This window comes from Python bivittatus, unplaced genomic scaffold (assembly GCF_059951505.1).
Source record: "Python bivittatus isolate LINGU-HERP-01145 unplaced genomic scaffold, Pbiv_v1 ctg000850_np1212, whole genome shotgun sequence".
Lineage (NCBI taxonomy): Eukaryota > Metazoa > Chordata > Lepidosauria > Squamata > Pythonidae > Python > Python bivittatus.
The window spans coordinates 43465699-43486895 of NW_028277112.1; the positions used below are offsets into that span (position 1 = coordinate 43465699).

General features: G+C 34.1%; 1 protein-coding gene across 3 annotated transcripts in view; it reads left to right on the top strand.

Annotated features, from left to right (window-relative positions):
- The window catches only part of RIC1 (RIC1 partner of RAB6A GEF complex), a 61344-nt gene that overhangs the window by 21613 nt on the left and 18534 nt on the right, over nucleotides 1–21197 (top strand). For all 3 annotated transcript variants that reach the window (XM_088130514.1, XM_088130513.1, XM_007428125.4), the window contains exons 4-18: nucleotides 956–1063; nucleotides 4136–4278; nucleotides 4463–4596; nucleotides 5959–6050; nucleotides 7975–8063; nucleotides 9500–9644; nucleotides 10321–10369; nucleotides 11984–12130; nucleotides 12405–12608; nucleotides 16200–16238; nucleotides 16429–16539; nucleotides 17988–18077; nucleotides 18895–19055; nucleotides 19600–19738; nucleotides 20488–20604. In XM_088130514.1, the coding sequence (XP_087986640.1) occupies nucleotides 956–1063; nucleotides 4136–4278; nucleotides 4463–4596; nucleotides 5959–6050; nucleotides 7975–8063; nucleotides 9500–9644; nucleotides 10321–10369; nucleotides 11984–12130; nucleotides 12405–12608; nucleotides 16200–16238; nucleotides 16429–16539; nucleotides 17988–18077; nucleotides 18895–19055; nucleotides 19600–19738; nucleotides 20488–20604 (1768 nt within the window). The remainder of the gene's footprint in view (nucleotides 1–955; nucleotides 1064–4135; nucleotides 4279–4462; nucleotides 4597–5958; nucleotides 6051–7974; nucleotides 8064–9499; nucleotides 9645–10320; nucleotides 10370–11983; nucleotides 12131–12404; nucleotides 12609–16199; nucleotides 16239–16428; nucleotides 16540–17987; nucleotides 18078–18894; nucleotides 19056–19599; nucleotides 19739–20487; nucleotides 20605–21197) is intronic.

Consider the following 21197-nt stretch of genomic DNA (forward strand, 5'->3'; position numbering starts at 1 on the left):
TTAATATCTCAGGGACAACAAAATATCCCTGTTTTCCTGATAAATATTTAAATATAATTTTGTCTATCAAGCAAACATAATCTCAGATACACTTTTAACAAAGCGTTTGCATTTCAGACAGTCTGAATAAAGAGAGAAAAATACAGACAAAGTTAATTTAGAGCCCATTCCAGCTGGACTGACTCTTCTCCCTGAAAGGATCTTTCCCATTACTCTGTGGGAGGAGTCCTGAACATTTGTTAATTTTTGAAAATACTGTATTTTTTCATCTTTATTTTATTTGTAAAAAGTGTGCCTTTGATGGTTTTGTATCATGAAAGTCATGATATAAATAATTGAAATAAACAAATGTACACAGATAAGCTTTTCTTGATGAAAATCTGAGCTCTTTCAGATTGCAACACACAACTATTGTTGATTAGATAGTATCTTTCTTAGCATAAACTAAGTCTTCAGCTTTTGTCATTTATAACTAGATTGTGATCTAGTTATAAAAACTGTGGGAGCTATTTCACATAAAACAACTCATTCTCACGAAGATAATCTTTCTGGGAAGCTATGAATATTTGGTTGACTTAGTACCATGTATTTGATTATTTCTGTGGTCAAAATCATTTTTAAGAATTTTGCACAGAAATATATCTCCATTGGTAGAGGAATCTCTCAATGGCATACAGCAATTTGGGGTTGAAGAGCATTTCCTATAGCTTGTTTTGTGGCTGGAGGAAAAGTGTGAATTAGACTGAGTATTGGTGTCCTCATGCCCTTTTTGTACAGAATTGTTGTCAGGACCACAGCTTGTAATATAAATGTGGATGTTCAGAATGTTTTATTTTATCATGTATCTTCCTTTCAGGTCAGATAGGATTTATTTTAAGAACAGACCAAATTAGTATGTTAATATTCAGAACTTGAAAAAAAATGAATTAAGTGCTCTTGATTCTTTTTTTAAAAGAGGAAGTCCCCATCTGAAAGGAACACCACATTATAAGGAAGAACAGTGCATTCCATCATTAAATCTAGAGAAGAAACAAGTGCTAGACTTACAAGCACCTATTACCAGGTACAGTGACTAATAATTTATATATTTAGATTCCTTACCAGAACATCAGGAAATAAGGTGATTAATAATGCAGCATTATGGAATTATACTATAATTAAGAGCAGAAGGTGAATAATGTCATCTTAGAATATTAACTTTCATAGCAGTTCCTCAGTATCTTAGGTGGTAGGCATTCTCATCATTTGCTACTTAATCCTTTTAATTAGAAACTCTAAGGATGCCCCCATTGAACAATTTTTAGAAAGAAGCTTACATATTTTATTTATCAGCTTGACTGCCATCTCATTCAGGAAGTGACTCACAGTGATTACAGAATAAGATTAAAACACCAAAAAATGTTGCTATATTATTTCTAGGCAATGAATTTTTATACTAAGTGTACCGCACATATTTTGGTTTTAGGGATGCATAAATACCTTTTATAATAATCATTTTTATGGTTATATGCCTAGCTCAAATATACCTATTTTTATTGTTAGATAACATGAAACTTTATTTTAAAATGTGGATTATTCATCTTGATTTTTCATTGAAAATAATATACAGAAGTTCACTCTGTGCAAGAGATACAAGATTGCAAAATAGCTTCCTTAATAGTAAGTAGAGTTATATTTTAGTGGAATAGGATTGAATAGTAGTAGCATTAGGATGATAAACAATAAAAAAAAAGATGGCAACATTTAGGATTTTTAAGTTTCTACCATTAAATCATTTCTCTGCCTATAACTGCTAGATGCAAATGCTGCAGCAATGAAGTAATGTGTTATTGTAGAATGGAGTGAATTAAAGAACTTCCCAGTTTCATCGTAAATATGAATTTTCTGCACTATGTATTGAAATTGAATTGTTGTGCAATACATTTCAAATGCACCTAGAATGTCTATTTTCAGACCGTCTGTTTCTTTTTTGGATTTTCAAATCACTCTGAATTCATGAAATTATTTTCAGGCAAATTTAACTGGCCACTTTTTTCTTATTTCCAATTTTCTGTTTAATTGGGAAATTGTGATTTTTTAATTCTGGTAGTTCTGTTCAATGTATTTGTAATGAGAAGTAGTGTAGAAACATTTTTAATAAATAATAAAATAAAAATTGGAATAAATGTTTCCATTTATTCCTTTCATCCCAATGCAATATTTTTTTCTATTATTAAATTGTTTTACCTTGGAAATTCAGAACTAATTCTCCAAATATCTCCAGTCATTCTTGACATATTGAGGTGAATAATTGTATGGTTGGTAGCAGTGGTATCCATAAAGAGAGTAAAAATAGTCAAAATGGCAGTTGTGCCCCCCACCCAGATGCTACTGGTTGGTTGATAGTTAACTAAAATAAAAGGAAGGGTGTTCACAGATTGGCATCAATTGCCAGGAGCTCTAGTTTGCCTAGAAATAAGCATGGGATTGCTTATTAACAGTCAGGGCACCACTGATGCCAGCAATAATACTTTTGTAGTCTAGTACTGGCTGCAGTTTGGAACAATATCACCTCTTCCGTTTTGTCCTGTGCAGTTTAAATTCTATAAGCATACTATTACAGAACTACTACAAATTTTTGTTATCTTTCAAGCATTGTAGTTCCATATCATTTCACACATTTTAACATTGCAACAAATTCATAACAAAAATAGCTAGTAGTTTTGGTTTAGAATGTATGTAATTTTAAACTAAGTTTTTTTTCTATATGTTTTCATCATGGCATTTCCTGAAATAAGGTCAATATATTTGGTGGGTTTAAGAATGTCCCATCAATATTCAAAGTACCTAAAGAGAATTCTGAATCTGCAAGTAATGTAGATTCTTCAAGAAAGAATTTTTTGAACTTCTGAATGTTATTTCATGTTAATGTTTTTATTTATATATATATATTTTCCACTATTACTTGCTACCATGAGCAGATATTTAGATCATTTGGTATTAAAAAAAAATCTATTATCTAATAATGGTACAATATAGAAATACTTACATTTCTAAGTGTATAAAGGACTCTGAGAGCTTAAGGACAGGTGGGCTGTATATACTATTTTGACAGATTCTGTATATCCCTTCCTACAACACAACTGAGTGCCAGGATGTGGGTACTCGTAAAGCTATTGCACTGTACAGGTAGTCCTCCTTTACCAACCACAATTGGGACTGGCAGCTCCGTTAAGCGAATCACTGCGGGTCATTAAGAGCGATGTCACGTGCCTGTCACTTGGGACTTCCTGCCAGCTTCCCCATTGATTTTACTTGTCGGAAGCTGGCTGTAAAGGTTGCAAATGGCAATTACATGACCATAAGATGCTGCAACCATTGTAAATGCACACCGGTTGCCAAGCACCCAAATTGTGATGACTTGACTGGGGGGTCGGTGTGATGGCCACAGCTTTGAGAACCGGTCAAAGTCTTGTTTTACAGCAGGATCGTAACTTTGAACGGTCACTGAACAAGTGGTCGGTAAGCGTGGACTACCTGTATATAGTCTGTATATATAGCCATCTCAAGTGCAAAGGTCCATGAGTTCAGTTGCCAATAGAGGGTTTGAACCCCATACAATACCAACTGGCTACCTTTGTCTGACAAGTCCCAATAGGACAAACCTGGTCATGTAGTGCCTTCTAGTGGTGATCAATGTAACTGAAAACTATACACTGTATAAAAATAGAAAATTTTCCTTTTCCCTTGGAGTAAAGGGGGGTAGAAATCATGTAAAACCTTGTACTTGCAGGCATGAAATAATGTAACATCTGTATCTCTCTCTGTTCTGAGAACTTAAGAGAAGGTGGACTGTGTATACTGTTCTGATAGATTTCAGATATTTGGGAAACTCTACAATAGTGCTCAAAGGCTTATTTCTGATTTATTCTGCTTTTATTAGCAGAATGGCAGGGACTCCTTTCAACAGTCCTTGTCCTTCCATCTCCACATCCTGCTCCAGAGGGTTGGAGAATTATTTAGAGCAGATCTAGTGGAAGGAGGTATGGGGTCATATGAACAAAAATGTTAAAAGTTCTAAAAAGAATTTATATATTGATAAGATTGACATCTCATTTGCATTAAGTGTCTGGTGAAATATTATGCTTGCTTATAGTTTACAGTCCATGCTAGAGGATCTGATCGTTGCTACAGCTGATGGACTTCTCCATCTAATTCACTGGGATGGTATGATGAATGGAAGGAAAGCCATAAATCTCTGTACAGTACCATTTTCAGTGGATCTACATTCATCTAGAGGTATTTCTTATATGTATATAGGGTTGGAAAGAAGGGGATTGTAAATTAAAAGTTAGTTGAAAAATGCTGTTTATTAATTCATAGCAATAATCCCCATTTCTTGTAGTATTATGTGAAAATAGAACTGATGAAGAGAGCTTGCACTGTAATAATGGCAGCTTTTAATAATTGTGTTCATTACCAGGTTCTTTTTTGGGTTTTGAAAATGTACACATAAGAAATATGGAATACTGTGCTACTCTTGATGGATTTGCTGTAGTGTTTAACGACGGTAGAGTTGGTTTTATTACACCAATGTCAAGTGGATTCACAGCAGAGGTAAGATTTCTCAGCAGTTCATTAGTAGTTTGCATGGCTTTTCCAAGATATATCAAAATCTTTGCTCATCTGTCATAAATTATTTAATTAATAATATTTACATATGCCAGAGAAATTGTGGAAATTTACAGAGTTAGCTTTGTTTACTAGAAAACAGAGTTGTTTTATAGAAAGATTCTAAATAAAATGAGTTATTCACTTTTTTTGCAATAGGATATTAATGCCAGGTTATCTCTTGCAAGTAGAATGTCTTTTCCAGTCACAGAATGTTCCTAACCAAGGGGCATATTTCTGCTAGATGAATAGATGATAAGGCAATCTTAAGCTATTCAACCTTCACTTTCATTTCTCCTGAAAATCTATTTCAGAAGAATAGTAAATTCTTCAGCATTGTGTGGGAGATTCTGCTGAGGGCTATAGAGGAAGGGGAAAATAGACAAGTATTATTTCTAGAATATCACCTTGTTTCCTAATCTCATACTATTATATTTTGCTAATAAATTTGAGCTATATTATTTTGTTCCTGTAGATTTATTTCCTTAAAAATATGTTGTTTCCTTGTGTATCATTTATATATTCTTTCTTTAAAAAGGATTGTCATTTAGCACTATATAAAACACAAATATTTTAAAATGCATGATATTTTTTTCTGTTTATTATACAATAAAAACTCAGTTTAATGGCCATTGTAAGAAATGGGTATCCATTAAACCCAAATGCCTGTTAAATTTGAATTTACCTAATTTGTATCATTTTCGTAGTTACTTAATTGACACTTCTGCACAAAAGATTTGAATTGTTCCAAATTATGTAAAATATCAATTAGGACATAGCAGAAATAATGTAAATTATATCAGTATTCTGGCCAGACTTTGGAAACAGTAGATTTATACATTTCTTTGGAGTTAAATCCAAGAGCAGATTTGATCTGTTGCATCTGAAGTCTATTAAATCAAACGTTCACAGTAATCTGTTAGCAGTTTCTTTTCAGTACATATTTAACATTTAGAAAATTGCTAAATTTCATATAAATTAAGAATAAGAATCACGGTGTGCATTGATTATGCCTTGAACATACTGTTCAAAGGAATCCTAAACAATTCAGTGTGTTGTGAGATTTTTCAACCAAAATATGATTTTGATTAAGATTTGGAAGCTTTGTCACAGACATCAGTGTAAGTAGGCTTCCCATTACATCTATATGAGTGTTGAGGATCACTTTGAAAATACCTGTTAGACTGTATTTCCAGTAGTTTACAGTATTGGTAAATTAAAGAGGGTATGAAGGCCACGCCTCATTTTAAGGTGTAACACAGTGTGTTGAAAGCTAAACAGATAACTTGGATAAAATTCTCCTTGCAGCAGCTCCATGGTGTTTGGGCACAGGAAGTTTTGGATGGGACCTGTGTGGCTGTAAACAACAAATACAGATTAATGGCATTTGGATGTGCAAAGTAAGTTGAATATATTAACTCAGAATTTGGGTATATTCTTTGTAGATTATCTGAGAATAAAACTGCTGCTGCACTAAAGTCCCTGAATTCCTAATTATCATTCCTTCTGTAGGAGGGCATTACATGAGTTTTTAAATCCAAATCCTAAGCTTACCATATCTTGGGGAAAACTATATTTTGTTAATAAAGTCATTAATTAATTAAGTAGTTATTGATGATGTTAGCTGGAAGTAAATGTTTTTAAATTCTGCTATTTTTAAATTCTTTGATGGAAGTTAATGGGTTCTATCATTGTGCTTCCATTTGTTGCTATAATGTCAAATGTTCAGGTTGCCAAATGCAACAAATCTGTTGTCTTCATTGAGTGATATTAGATGCAAAGCTTGTACCGTACAAGCATGGTCTTAGAAAAAAGCCTCAAACCAGTAACTATAGAAGTGTATTTTTGCTGCTGTTGTAGTAAAAATAGACTTGAGTTGAAGCGAATCCATCCAATATTACTTCTCAGTTCTATGGCTGTTTGCCCAGACCAACCAGGCTTAGTCTGTAAAAACTGTGGTTAACCATTGTATCCATTGTTTATTATGGAATTAAAATTATCATCATCATCCCTGCAGCTAAGATGTGTGGTAAATAGCACTCAAAATGGATTATCAGCCCATGTTTTTATGCTTAAGGATGAAAAACAAAGGAGCAAAAGGCTTGCTCTGAATTGCTTTTTTTCCCCTGTGGTAGAATGCTCAAAATATTTTAGAGTGATATTATTGAAATATAGCGTGTTGCTCTGACATTTGGACAGGTTTTCCTTACAAGTTGCCTTGCTATAAGTTAAACTGATTATTATATGCCTTATATTCTGCACTGATGTGGAACATGTTTTGACCTTCATCCTTCCAGATATTTGAAGAGGATTGTCATATTCCCTTCATTCACCTCAAGGCTAAATGTGCCAAACTTCTTCAATCCCTCTTCATAAGACTTAATTTTTAGTGCATTAAATACCCTTGTTGCCCTTTCCTAAATGATTCAAGTTTTCTGAATCATTCATAAAGTGTCGTGCCCAAAACTGGACTCAAGGTGGAGTGTGGCCCAACATAAGAATGTTTTTTCCAGTATTGTAATATGAAATGGCAGTGTGGAAGTAATTGTACCAGATCTTATATCTTTCTGCTTTGTTATAATTCTGTTGGCATCTAAAAGATTTTCATATTAATTGCATTTCTAAGTTATCTGCTGCATGGTATAAAAGTGGTGATCCTTGAAGAATGTATCACTGCCAATGGTTAATTGTGGTCTTTTGTATTTTGGGCTGAATTTGTTTTATTTTTATGATTATTTTAAATTTGGTTCATTCGTTAGAACAGTGCTTCTCAACACTGTTGAGGTTGGTTTCAGAGGTGTGGACTTCAACTCCCAGAATTCCCCAGCCAGCTAGGAGTTGGACTTCTGGGAGTTGAAGTCCATACCTTTGAAATGTGCCAAGGTTGAGAAACACTGAGCTAGAAGGAGATTCTGTTTTGGAGGGAAAAAGTAGGATATAAAGGAATAAATAACTAAGAAAACCAACCAATCCAACCTAACAGCTACAGTGTATATTTATTTGTCTAGTAGATCCCAGTGGATTCAGTTGGATGCAGGGTGTTTATATAGCACCCATCAGCAATTCTTTTAAGAAGTCATATCTTAAACCTGGAATTGGTTTAAGGAGATGCCTGCAGATGCTACATTCATGCCCAAATTACCTTTTCCCCTCTTGAATCAAAACAGCCCTATTATGATTGTAACATTTGTTTCCCTCTGAATGTAATTGTCTTTGAATTAATTATGTGAAGTGGGATTCAGATTCTTTAAATTCAGATTCTTGTGTTATTAGTTTATTTTTAAATTTCTTGTCTCAGTATTGCTTGTGTTCTTTCTTTTCTAGTGGTTCTGTGCAAGTTTATACAATAGATCATTCCACAGGGGCCATGCAACTGTCTCACAAACTGGAACTAACACCCAAGCAATATCCTGGTAAGCCCAATCATATTAAAGTTCAGGTTGAGTTGTTTGTCTTTTTTTTGGTGATATCCCAACTTGATTCATTTATAACAAGTGAACAGTATGGCATACAGTGGCAATCCAAAAGGCTGAGCTACATATCCAGTCAATTGGGTCAATGTACATTCAATTATGTACATCCCATAAAGTTCTCTAGGTCAGAGTGATGTTTTCCTGACTAATTTAATGCCTTTGTTAAAGGACAATATGTCCTTTAACCTCTCATAAAGTACAGTCAGGTTGGCAACATTGTGCTCGTGGCAGTACCGTCTCCATAAAGACACTGTAACTTTTTTTTTTAAGGAGTCAACAGCTGTTTGTTAACCAGTAATAGACCTAGCAGATGTGAGCTGAAAAAAATGCAAGTAACCTCTAGCGGTCAGGAAAGAGCTGGGTTTGACATAGTTCTTTTCTTTCATCAAGTGGCCATAATGATTTTGTAGCCCAGATTTGTTCTTCTAGTTACCCAACATGAATGCATTGCTTGCTTAGTCATACAAAGAGAAATTGAGTGGCTGGTTACGGGGAAAAAGGGTTTACTTTGCACCAACATTTATACATCTAAGACATAGTTTAGAAAGTTATAAATCTTATTTTGTACTTCTGGGTATTATGCTCTGACTATAGGCTTGTTAGAGAAATCAAAGCTGCTTGGAAACAGTTACAAGGTTTGTGGAGTCCTTGGGGTTCTCTGAGCTTGGGTTGTTTTCTTGCAGACATTTTGTTACCCGGCTAATGAAATGTCTGCAAGAAAACAGCTAAGCTCAGAGAACCCCAAGGATTCCACAGTTCAACCCTGAGCTATGTATATTCTCTTCTATTAGTTATAAGGTTTGCTTATGCTGTTCCAGTATCTTTTACTAGCCTGAAAGGAATTGTGGCAGGGTTCCAAAAATCTATGACAACTGAGCTAAGAACTCTGCCTGGTGAAGTTCTTCATATCCTGAAGCAAGAATAACTTCTACTAAGGAAAGAGGGAGGGCAGAATGGAGATGTGCATTTTCCGTTCATCCTGATGACTTCTTACTCTGCTTTAGTGTACTATTTCTAGGTATCTCATGAGGAGGATGAAACTGTGTTGAGTTTAATGAATTAAATTGCATCCTGTGAGGGTTAATGTTTTTTGTGTGTGTGTGCACGTGCGCATGTGTGTGACCTACTCCACAGAGCCAGTATACTAGTCCTCTCTTTACTTTGTAGTTTAGTCTCTCTTTCTCAACACAAGAGAATAGTGTTTGCGGGACTGAAATGATTCCCTTGTGTGCCATTTTGAGCTCCCAGAAGAAAAGTGGGAGTTAAATATACTAACAACAAATAAATCAATATTATTCAACTACTGCCCATCTTCAGAATAATTAAAGAAGCTGTACATGTTCTTTAATCTGCCTACAATTTCTGTTTTTCAAAAGATATTTGGAACAAAACAGGAGCTGTTAAACTAATCAGATGGTCTCCTGATAATTGTGTTGTTATGGTGACCTGGGAATGTGGAGGCCTGTCTTTATGGAGTGTATTTGGTGCCCAGCTTATTTGTACTCTAGGAGGTGACTTCATGTAAGTAAGTTGTGTTTCATATTAGAAAATTTAACAGAAAGGTGTATCTGTTATTTAACTTTTTATTTACTCCACATAAAGTTTTGAAAACTATTTTGTTTTCTTAGCTGTTTAATATCTCATGATATACTATCAACTGAGTTAGTAAGGTAAAATACTCATTACCTCCTACACGTTATTTTGGCAACTGAAATGTTCAACAACATGTCAATGAGAGGCTTTATCTGCAACTACAGTTTCTCCCTTTAGTCTCTGTTGTATAAAACGTAGATCTATGTTTTTTGTGCACTGCTTATACCCTCTGCATTCAGAGTGGGAATACTTTTAATAGCTACAGGAGAGCTTCCTCATGGCTGTATGGCTAGTATAGTTGTTGGAGTTGACAAAGTTGATATGATGTGATACTGTTAAACTAGTAGAAAAGTGCAAATGATAGTAAAGATCTCTAGAATAGGAGTGGGCATATATTTGTTTTGTCTCATACCTATTGTTCTAAAGATTGGCTATTTTGGTTTATATATCAAGGATGAAAAGGAGGGGCTTGGAAATAGGGAATTTAAAATGCCTCCTTATTAGCACATATGTATTGAATTAAAACACCAAATAGATTTAAAGCCTGTTTAATATCCAATGTTTAATATCCAATCTAATATTTTGTTTGTGCTATTTATTTTAGTCACCGAACTGATGGTACTAAAAAGGAACCTCTAAAAATCAGCTCTATGGTGAGCATCATTTATTATTATCTTCCTAGTCTCTCTTTCTCTCTCATGTAGGCACACACAATTACATTTTATTCTAATATTTTCCCAATAATTAACCTGGATTTACCACTGTAATTATGTTAAAAGTTCATCTTCATCAGCTATCAGTTGGTCCAGAGTCAATATCCCTGCTTCCATCCAGCTTTTCCATATCACCATCTTTTTCCCAATTTTTAATGTTGGGTTTCCCCATAGAGTCAATTTAGCATGGGAAAAAGGGTCAAATCTTTTTTTATTAGACATTCCATTCCATAGCTTTCTAACTGACATAATAGTTTCCAAAAATATTAGAGTTCTATTGTATTTAGATCCTAATACTGTCCATCCAACCGAAGGTGCTATATATGTATATTCCAATGTTGCCCAAATTGGAAAATTAACACCAATTGTTGGCTTCCAGTATTTAATACTTGACAGTAGGTAAGCTTGATGATATAGCTCCAGATTCAGAAAGCCAAATCTTCCCTCATTAATTGATAGTTGCATTTTCTATAAAGATATTCTTGGAATCGAAGAACCCCATAAAAATTTTCTAAACAAAAAAATTATTTTCTGAAAATAATTTCCAGATATTTGAACAGGAATTCCTCTCAGAATATAAATTAATCTGGGAATAATATTCATTTTGAGAGCATTCACCTTTCCCCAAAGGTTGAAGTTTACTAACTCCCATCTATCCATATCTAAAGAAACCTCTTTACATATTTTATTTATATTAGGTGTTACTAAATGAGTTATATCTTTTGGTATGCACAAACCTAAATGTTTAATAGATTCAGTACAAATACAAAATTGATATTTCTTAAATGGATGAGTAACTAAATTTTCACCTATTGGCATCAATTACAATTTGGACTGATTAATAGAATATCCTGCTATTTTACTAATGGCAACTCATTTGCATCAGTACTGGAATAGTAGTATGAGGTTTAGTAATAAGCAAAAGAATATCATATGCAAATAAAACCAATTTGTGTTCAACTGAATTATGTATTACTCTGTAAATCTCCCTAAGTGCACAAGCCATGGCACTGCACTTATGTTGAGTTTTTTTCTGCATTAAAGTTATGACCTAAGAGTTTTCAAGTTACTTTCTTTACCTAATTTAGTTTACCTAATTTACACAAAGATAAATATTTGGGTTCCTAAGGCTTATCAAATTATATATCTTGTCTGGGACAGATCTTAGAAAATCACAGTATGTAGTTTCTTCTGTCAAAATAACAAGGCTATTCATTCATAGGAATTGGAATATGTCTAGGATACCTGTGCTCAGCAAACACTATTGATATTTCAGAGAACAAGGCTCACCTTTGGGCAGGGATTTTGTCTGCTGTTTCTCTTCGCATATGGCTCTGTGTAGTATATGGAACGGTGGAAAGATCTGAAAATGGTGCGAACGGGAGATATAAAGGAGGAGATTTGTGCTGTTCATCATATTTATTGTTGTCAATATTTATTTGACAACTTTATTTTAGACATTCATTGAGTTGGAAAATTCTACACAGTATTTCTCCATTCTAGTGTTTCAGTTGTTTTAAATGATACACTCTATTCTTTTGTTTTTCTTCTTAGAGCTGGGGATCAGAAGGTTATCATTTGTGGGTAATTGATGCAAACAACTCTGGGAATTCAATGACTGAGAGAAAAAACAAAGGGAAGCATTTTGGTATTTTGCAATTTCAGTTCATCAAAAGTGCACTCACAGTTAATCCTTGCATAGTAAGTATTCGTGTTTAGGATTTGTAGTCCTAGGTCACTTTTATTATCTTTTTGGTCAAAACATTGCCTAAGTTTGATTGCATTAAAATTGTTTTTTAAAAAATGTAAATAAAATAGTATATAATAATACTGCTGTACAAACATTATTTCAAAAATGAAAGTGGTGCCACTCTTAAATAATCTTTTTCCAGCTTTGTTTTCCTTATTTTCCTTGAAAGTTTATTTATGTTACTGTTTACTGTCTGAAGTACTGGTTTTATTTGTTTATTCACAGAGCAGCCAGGAGCAGGTCCTCCTTCAGGGAGAAGATCGCTTGTACTTGAACTGTGGTGATGTAGTGCAAGCTCAAAATCCTAGAAGTTCCTCAGCACATGCTGAACATAAAACTGTTAGAGAAAGAGGACAATTTTCATATGGGAGCTTAGATTCTCAGGGTTTAAGCACTTTATTAGGGCACAGACATTGGCATGTTGTACAGGTAACTTCCTCTCTTGGCACTTTACTACTTCCTTTTTTCATATCTTAGTTTTTGAATGCCTGCCAGCATTTGCTGTGAGAGAAGATCAAATGAAAACTAATGACTTCCCAAGACTACCTCCTAAACTGCTTGGAACTTTGAGTGTGACTCTTCCATATTAAAACCCTATGCGCAGCTCTGTAATAGCCATTGTCTACTAAGATCAAAACATCTTCACTGTTAGAACTTCCTAACTGAAATCTTTTGCTTACATTCCTTATAGAAAAATAGAATACACATGCCAATCAATTTTGTTAATGGTTTGAGTATGCTGATCTCATATAATAGTGTGCGGCTATATAAAACCTAGTAAAATAATTATTATTTCTCCACTCAGGCTCAAGTAGGTCATTGGCTGTTCAGCTCACAAGTGGATTGGCTAACACATCCACTTAATTTCAAGTGTTCGTGCTTACAAATGCTGGTCTGTCAGGCATGCAGGAGAGGGCCTTGTCCTTGCATCAGTACATAAGCTATGGAATTTTAGTCACCAGTTTAGTTTCCAATCTTTGCATTTCAGAAAAATTCAGCCAGTCTTTTGATTTATAGTATTATTTTAGTTGTTTTATTTGGCTTTTAATTGTTTGTTTTAGACCATTCACTTCCTTGAAGGTAGGGGTGTAAAATCAAATAATAACAAACCAAATTGGTTGTTAATGTTCCACCAAATCATTAAACATAGGAGGACAGACAGTTAATAAAAGTCATTAGCTGTCAGATGGGTAAATATCTGAATTTTAAAATCTAATTTCTTTCAAGATTAAAGTGTTTCTAATCATTTAAGTCAACCTCTCAACAGAAAGAATTCCAAAGACTTGATTTCCTTAAGGGCCAAACCACACATTAAACTGTAGCTCCATGTTTAGAGCTCACCTTATAATATTTCTTGGGAACCACTGTAGGAAAGTTCCATTTTTACTGAGGTTAGGGAAGAGACGGGTCCCTTCTATCTTTTGGCTTCCATCTAATTGTGGCTTTTACAAAAAGACCTTCATGGAGAATGCTGGTTTTAAAACAAAGTGAGAGAGTAACAGTGAGGGGAAAGGCAGAAAATAAAGAATAAGATAGATAGATAGATAGATAGATAGATAGATAGATAGATAGATAGATAGATAGATAGATGATAATTTTATTAAAACTTTAAAAAAAAAGACTAATGCAAACTAATATAAAGTAAGAAAAATAAAGAGAAATCAAAGAGAAAGCTAGAAGTGCAAGAAAAGAAAAAAAGTAAAAAAAAATAGAAAAGAAAGAAGAGATACAAAGATGTAGCTTCCGATTTTCTTTACAGCAGTTATAAGTATGTTTATAAGTTTGCCTCTTACTCTATGGTTACAACGTACCTCTCTTCTTTATATAGTACCATAAATCATAAGTTCATTTTTTGTTTGTTTCATGCAAAAGGTCTATAGGGGGTTTCCAGTCTGCAATAAATGTAGATTTGTCTTTTCTCTGATCAAAGAAGTCAATTTAGCCATCTTAGCAAGTTCCATCATTTTCACCAACCATTCCTCCATTGTGGGTAATGTCAGATCTTTCCATCTTTGTGCATACAATAATCTCACTGCAGTTATTATGACTTTTTCCCAGCTATTTATCCATCAGTCCCAAAAGAAAAACCTCTGGTTTCAATTGTATATTCATCTTTAAAATTCTCTGAATTCAGTATATGTATTCGAATCCAGAATTTTCTAGCTTTTTTACACACCCACCAAACATGATAAAATATCCCTTCTTGTTGTTCACATTTCCAGCATAAATTTGAAGTGCCTTTATATTCTAGACAATTTCTCTGGTGATATATACCAATGATACATCATCTTATAAAAATTCTCTTTAAGGTTATAACATAATATAAATTTCAATCCTTTCAGCCACATATTTTCCCATTGTTCCATCTGTATATTATAACCAAAATTTGAGCCCACTTTATCATACATTCTTTCACTTCTTCTGTTTCAAATTTCAATAAAAGGTTATACATTTTAGCAGTTATATGTTCATCATTTGTACACAATTCTATTTCAAACTCAGTCTTAAAATAATCAGAACCATATTTTTTTTCCTCTACTTTAAATCTTTCTAATAATTGTATCTAAGAGAACCATTGACAACTATATATCTCTCTGCCACCGGTTCTCTGCCGCTTTTTTGGTTGTCATTATAATATTGTAATTCAAAAAGGAAAGTGTCTCAAACAAAGGGAAACTAAAGGGAAACTTCCCCTTTCTCTCTCTCTCTCTCTTTTGTCTTCCTGTGCCTTTAATACCTTCATTTCTAATGGCACTCTGTAGTTACAATCAGCATCACAGCTCATATTACCTTTATCTTTTGCTTTGTAAAATTCGCCAATTGTCTGCACTCTCTAATAGTAAACAGAAAATGTTCCCATAAAGGTCTGGTTCATTTGTCTAATTTAATTCCAGTTTATTCAAAAGCATTTTCACCAAAAAATAATCTCTCAAAATAACTGTCCCCTTTATCCATTTTAAATTTCCTTACATTGGCTCCTTGTTAAGCTTTTTGCCAGAAATATTTAAGTTCTTAAAACCCTTTTCTTTCTTTATTCCTTTGTAATCCAGAAAGAATTATAACTCACCAAGTAGAATCTTATCCTGCCACTTAGAAAATCTCTCCTGGGCTATAAATTAATTATATCCAAAAGTGGTTAAGAAATGAGGTTTGGCTGAACTTTGTGTCCATATAATACGCTGCAGTTATGGCTGTGAGCGTGGTTGAAATCCTTTGACTCCTAGCCACTCGGCTCATAAGATGACCACAAAAACCTCAGTTCCTGCAGTCTACTCACAAGGAGCAGCTGTCTGGAGTGCAAGTGGGCGATCTCACAATCTCTCCTTTATCTGGAAAGACTTGCGCCATTGATCTGGCTGCTGAACTTCACAGTATTGCCATCCCCGCTCTTTCAGGGACATCTAGTTTGCCGTGATCCTCACCAGAAGCTCCAATAATTTAGATAGATTCAACAGCTGATATGCATATAAAAATGTAACCATAGATCAAGTCTCTCAGATTTGGAGACTGAAAATTTGTATAGAAGAAACATTATACACTTGATAATATAAGAGACTGTAGGTAATAAAATATGCAATACAAAAGGATCTGTGCTGGATGATGATTCTGACTGGCTTGCATAGTACGATAAATTATTTGTATATTTGGCATACAAACTCATAGTGTTTCCAACCTTAATTTCTTTTTTTTTAAAAATACTGTACATAATTATTGTGGCATATATGGTTCCTACCAAAATTTATTCATTTTAAACATTTTAAGATAAGTTATATTCAAACGCTATTGTTAATAGTTATCGTTGGACTGACCTCTTATTTTAAACAAGCTTATTCTTTTCAGTCAGTCTGATATTCTAAAGATTGTTGAATATCTAACATAGACATACTGACCCATAGATCACGTATTGAAACTGGGAATAAGCATTTGCAATTGAAGCCATGTAATATTTTATACATTGACTCTGGTGAAGTGTGGTAATTGTAGCAAATTTTGATAATGCTTTGTTTTCTTCTTTTAAAGATTCACAATATATATCTAGAGATTAACTGGCCTATAAGGGTGAGTTGTTTTAAAATGTCAGTACTTTACAATTTTGATTGTATTGAGATATAAACTTCACATTTTATAGAAATGAATTGGATAGAGCAGCTTGTATTAGAAATCATTATTAATGAAACAGGGCAAATAGTACAACAATTCCTCTCTTAATAAGGATCTGACAAGTTGCATTTGTTTCCTTCCTAAACAGTTTTCAGCCATTGATAAAATGGGGCAGAATGTAGCTGTAGTTGGCAAGTTTGGTTTTGCACATTACTCTCTGCTTTCCAAAAAATGGAAACTGTTCGGAAACATTACCCAGGTGAGTGGCTGATTATAATTTAATCAGTGGGGAAAGAAACATTATTGTCTAAAAATATTATTGCCAGTTTATAGAATGGCATTGACGTTTATAGACTGCTACTAATCTGTTGTGTGTAATTAAAATGTATTAAATATCAAACATTTAGAATGATGTTCATAGAAGTAGTTTCTTGTCTCAACACTCAGTGGTTGATATGAGATTTCATGTTTTAGGAGGAAGGAGGAAAGTGTCCAGTAAAAATATATCTTTCCTGTAATACTATACTTTAAAGGATTCCTTATAATTTTGCTGAAAAATAGAACTATTGGCTATTCTGGCAGAATTCATTTTGGAGACAAGTGAAGCTGTCTCTTTTCCCTTGTTTATCAACTTTGTGAATGGAGGCGGTGAATTATACTAAATAAAAGAGGGGGAGGAGGAAGGCCATGGGCAACCCCCAAGAAATGGATTAGCTGGAGTCTTTCTTCTGCCAAAAGCAGCTACAACCCGTAGCTCTGTAGGAAGAATCCTGGAGGTTTTCTGTTTGTTTCTCAATAATATGTATTATATTTTTTATTTACATTGTCTATTAGCTGGTTTGGAAGGTTCGTTATCCTGAAAGGTGGGTTCTAAATAATGTAATAAATAAATAAAATAAACTGAGTGAATCGGGAAAGAAAACAAAACTTGCTCTGCTTCTGCTCTCATGCTCATATTTTTAAACCTTTAAACCTCAGCTTGAAGGAATATTTGGCAGGGGGGATGGTAGATCCACTCTGTGCACATGTCACTTAGGTAAAGTTAATCCCCTCATTCAGCCATCTTGCCTTATAGAGACATATCAGGTGTGGCTCTTAACCAGGGAAATTCTGCTTTCTGGAGATTTAAGACAATAGCATTACTCTTTCAGTAGCAAGGGAGGTATGCAAAATATTTCAAATGTAAAAAAGCTTGTTTTGAGCTCAAAACAGCTGTTTTTAATTGAAAATGGGCTGCTCCAATACCACTCAGACTTCACCGAAATCATTAAAACAATTCCAGCAAGTTCAGAATAGCATCAGAATATTTCCTGTGGGATCAGATCAGTCATCTTGAGCTTGAGGTGGCTCTTTCGAATTCAAAACAGGGCATTTCTAGCTCGAACTGTTTCTAGTTGGATAGCATGTTTCTGTGTGCTATTTTCTCAAGCTCAATCCCTAAAGATTATACAGTGATGTCAAAGCCCCTTACCTGCAATTCTTGTAAATTAGGCAAATATAACATTTAGGATTGACTTCTAGAAATACTCAGGGCTGTGCAAGAGTCAGTAACATTAGTATTCTAAAGTTTATCCCTAAATGTTATTAGCAATGTTACTAACATCTTTTTATTGTTACAGAATTGTATTAGTCTCGATGGATAAGCTGTTAGAATTAACAGTGGATTTTTAAAAAGTTGAATAATTCTAGCTCTCCTTTTAATTTTAGGAACAAAATATGACTGTTACCGGAGGCTTAGCATGGTGGAATGACTTCATTGTTATTGCGTGTTATAACTTAAGTGACCGCCAGGAAGAGGTAAGGCAGACCTTGAATATAAAAGATTGAAATTCTCCTGTTGGTGCACTTTTTTGGCAGCATTAAATAGAAATATGCCTGTGACATAGTTATGTTAAGACATTGTCACCTGCATACCAATAACAATGTCTCCAAATTTCAGCTACTTGTTATTTTCATTTTTTTTTCTGTACTCAGAAGGTGTTAGGGTTAAAACAGTATTCCCCAAAATTCTATTATTTCTGTAAATGGATTTTTCTATCACAACTGATGTTACCATATTGAGATAAGAAATGCCCAGTGATATTTTTCAAACAAAATCAAGAGAAGAATGTAGACTTATCCTACTACTCCAAGGACATTTTATGGCAGGCTATATTGGAATATACTTGGGATAAGAGAAATTCCCTAGGTTTTTATATGTGATGTTAATTCAATCTTCCTAATGAGTTTGATGGTTCAAAAATTGAATTCTCCCTCTAAAGATGGTTAAAGGGTTGCTTCCATGAAAGTTATATTATGTGTTCATATTGTAGAATTAATTGTTCTAATGTCTGCCTGTTATTATTTTTGCATTGTGCTTTAATATGTGGATAACAAGAAAAGCTGAATTCTAAAAGTTACATTTAGAATGTTCTTGCTTGTTCATCCCAAGTAAGGATGAGGAAAAGAATAGTGAATGAAGAGGGTTAGTATCACGATACAAATGAAAAATCCATTCTATGAAAAATCACCCAGTCAAAGTGTAGATCAGCCAGGCTGCTTTGAAAGGATGGGGCTTGAAAATTAGTTTAAATTCTCCTTATATGATCAATAATATTCATTATTATTCTTTCAGCTAAGGGTATATTTACGAACAGCCAATCTGGACAATGCATTTGCTCATATCACCAAAGTGCAGGCAGAAACATTATTACTCAGTGTCTTTCGGGACATCATAATTTTGTTCAGAGCAGACTGTTCCATTTGCCTTTATAGTATTAAAAGAAAATCTGATGGGTAAGTATACTATGAATATGTTATTGCATAATTTGTTTTACTCGTTGTTGCTTTTGTTTTAGAGTATGGGTGAGGGAGAAGGAAGTGCAGGTAGCCTCTGGTGGAACCCTCTGAATCAGATTTGAGTGGTGTCCATTTCGCTTTTGTTCATTCTGATCTGGCCCCCTTGTAAACAGTAACACAGAGTTCAGTATTGCAGGCATTAAATCATGTTTAGCTCAGCAGGTACTTCATGGGAGGACACCCAAGGAAGCTAACCTTAAATATGAAAAACATTTTCATTAACAGTAGCATTAGAAAATTGCCAAAGGAAAATCTGGTTACGAATTCCGTGTATAGCCTATTGTAATCTGACTTGTTTTCATTACTGTTTGGTTTACTTGGTTACATGGAGTATTTGCAATACCTTGGTCTTGTAAGGGTTGTTTTATTATCTGAAAATTACTAACATACTGATAAAGACGTTGAGTATCTTTTTAAGTTCAGCAGATGGTTATTTTGGGCTATTAGGAGAATGAGCACTGGGTTTTGCTTTGTCTTTCAGCCCTAATCCTACTACTAGTATTCAGGTTCTGCAAGAAGTTTCTATGTCACGTTATATTCCTCATCCTTTCCTTGTTGTGTCTGTTACTTTGACATCTGTAAGAACAGAGACGGGCATCAGCTTGAAAATGCCACAGCAGGTATGTACAGATAGAGTATTTTAAGCTAGAGAAAGCAGATTTTCTACTTGGGAAGAGTATACGTAAGACAACACCATCCCTCATTTAAATCTGCCCAACCATTGGGGCAAGGTATCTGAGAGGGATGTGGCTGATCAAATCATATTGCTTTGGGATGAAGGCAGTTTTCTGATCCTTGATTTTTTTTCCATTTAATTTCAGCCTAGTGGTAATATTTGCTTTGTGACTGAAAACAGTATGGTCCCTCTCTCCTCTAAGAGAGGAGAGAAATGCATGTGTTTGAATTAACACTGATTTTCCTGAGCATCCTGGCAACTTTGAATACTAATGTACATAATAGCTTTATGAAGGAGTGGTTTGGATTGCTTCTGTTTTTGCCACTTCCTGTAAAGTAGGTTTAAAAAGTGATGCTATTGAGAAATTGCTGTTGTTCTGAATGGGAGTTTGCCTGTAAGACTCTTGGGGATTCAGTATGATTCTGGGATGATCAACATTAAAAAATAAATTACTGGGAGAGATAGGGGATATAAAGTTTAATGTTATCAGTATGCTGAATGATAGTCATCTTTACTTCTCAGAGGAGGCAGCTGGGTCACCAGGTTTATGTCTTATGACCAGTGTGACTGAATGAGACTAAATAGTATGCTTTTATAAATACAGTACTGATAATGATGCATTTGAACTTTCAGAAAAATGGTAGATCCTGCAGAGATGAAAAAGAATAATAAAGTTTTGTTTGTTTTTTTAAGGCCTGTGAAGCAGAGAGCATTATGTTAAATTTAGCAGGACAGTTAATCATGGTGCAGAGGGATCGATCTGGTCCTCAGATACGAGAAAAGGACAGTAGTCCCAACCAAAGGAAACTTGTGAGTTAACTTATGGGAAGATCTCACTGAAAGGAATGCACATTGTGAATTAATATAAATGTATAATGCTTTGCTGATCTTATAATTAAAGCAAGTGGAATTCTTTGTTAATAAATGGCTACAATTTTTGTATATTCTTGACTTTGCTTTACACGCAAATTAGAATTTGCTTCAGTTATTATTTTCAAATAGTAATTGCTTATCCAACATTGTATGATAGTGATTAATATGCAAGACTGTTTTCAAACACAACTAACAGTGTGAATCATGGCAGTATATTCATAAATGTCGAAAGGAAGGGAGCTAAAAATGAATGATTTAATATCTGTAGCAAATATAGACAGTTTTGTAACTCTAGATTACTTTTAAATGAACCTTTCCTTCATTTCTGTGCTTTGATAACCAATTTATATTAATACAGAGTGAAGAATAATAGACAATGAGCAGTGTTGTTGATTATTTAAAAATAACATGGGAAAATATCTTGCAGTAACAGGATAATATAAAAAACTGTGAAGGAGAACCGAGAGAATTATATTAATTTAGTAAACTAACGTTTGATCATGCTTATAGTAAGGAAGAATGACGTGTCA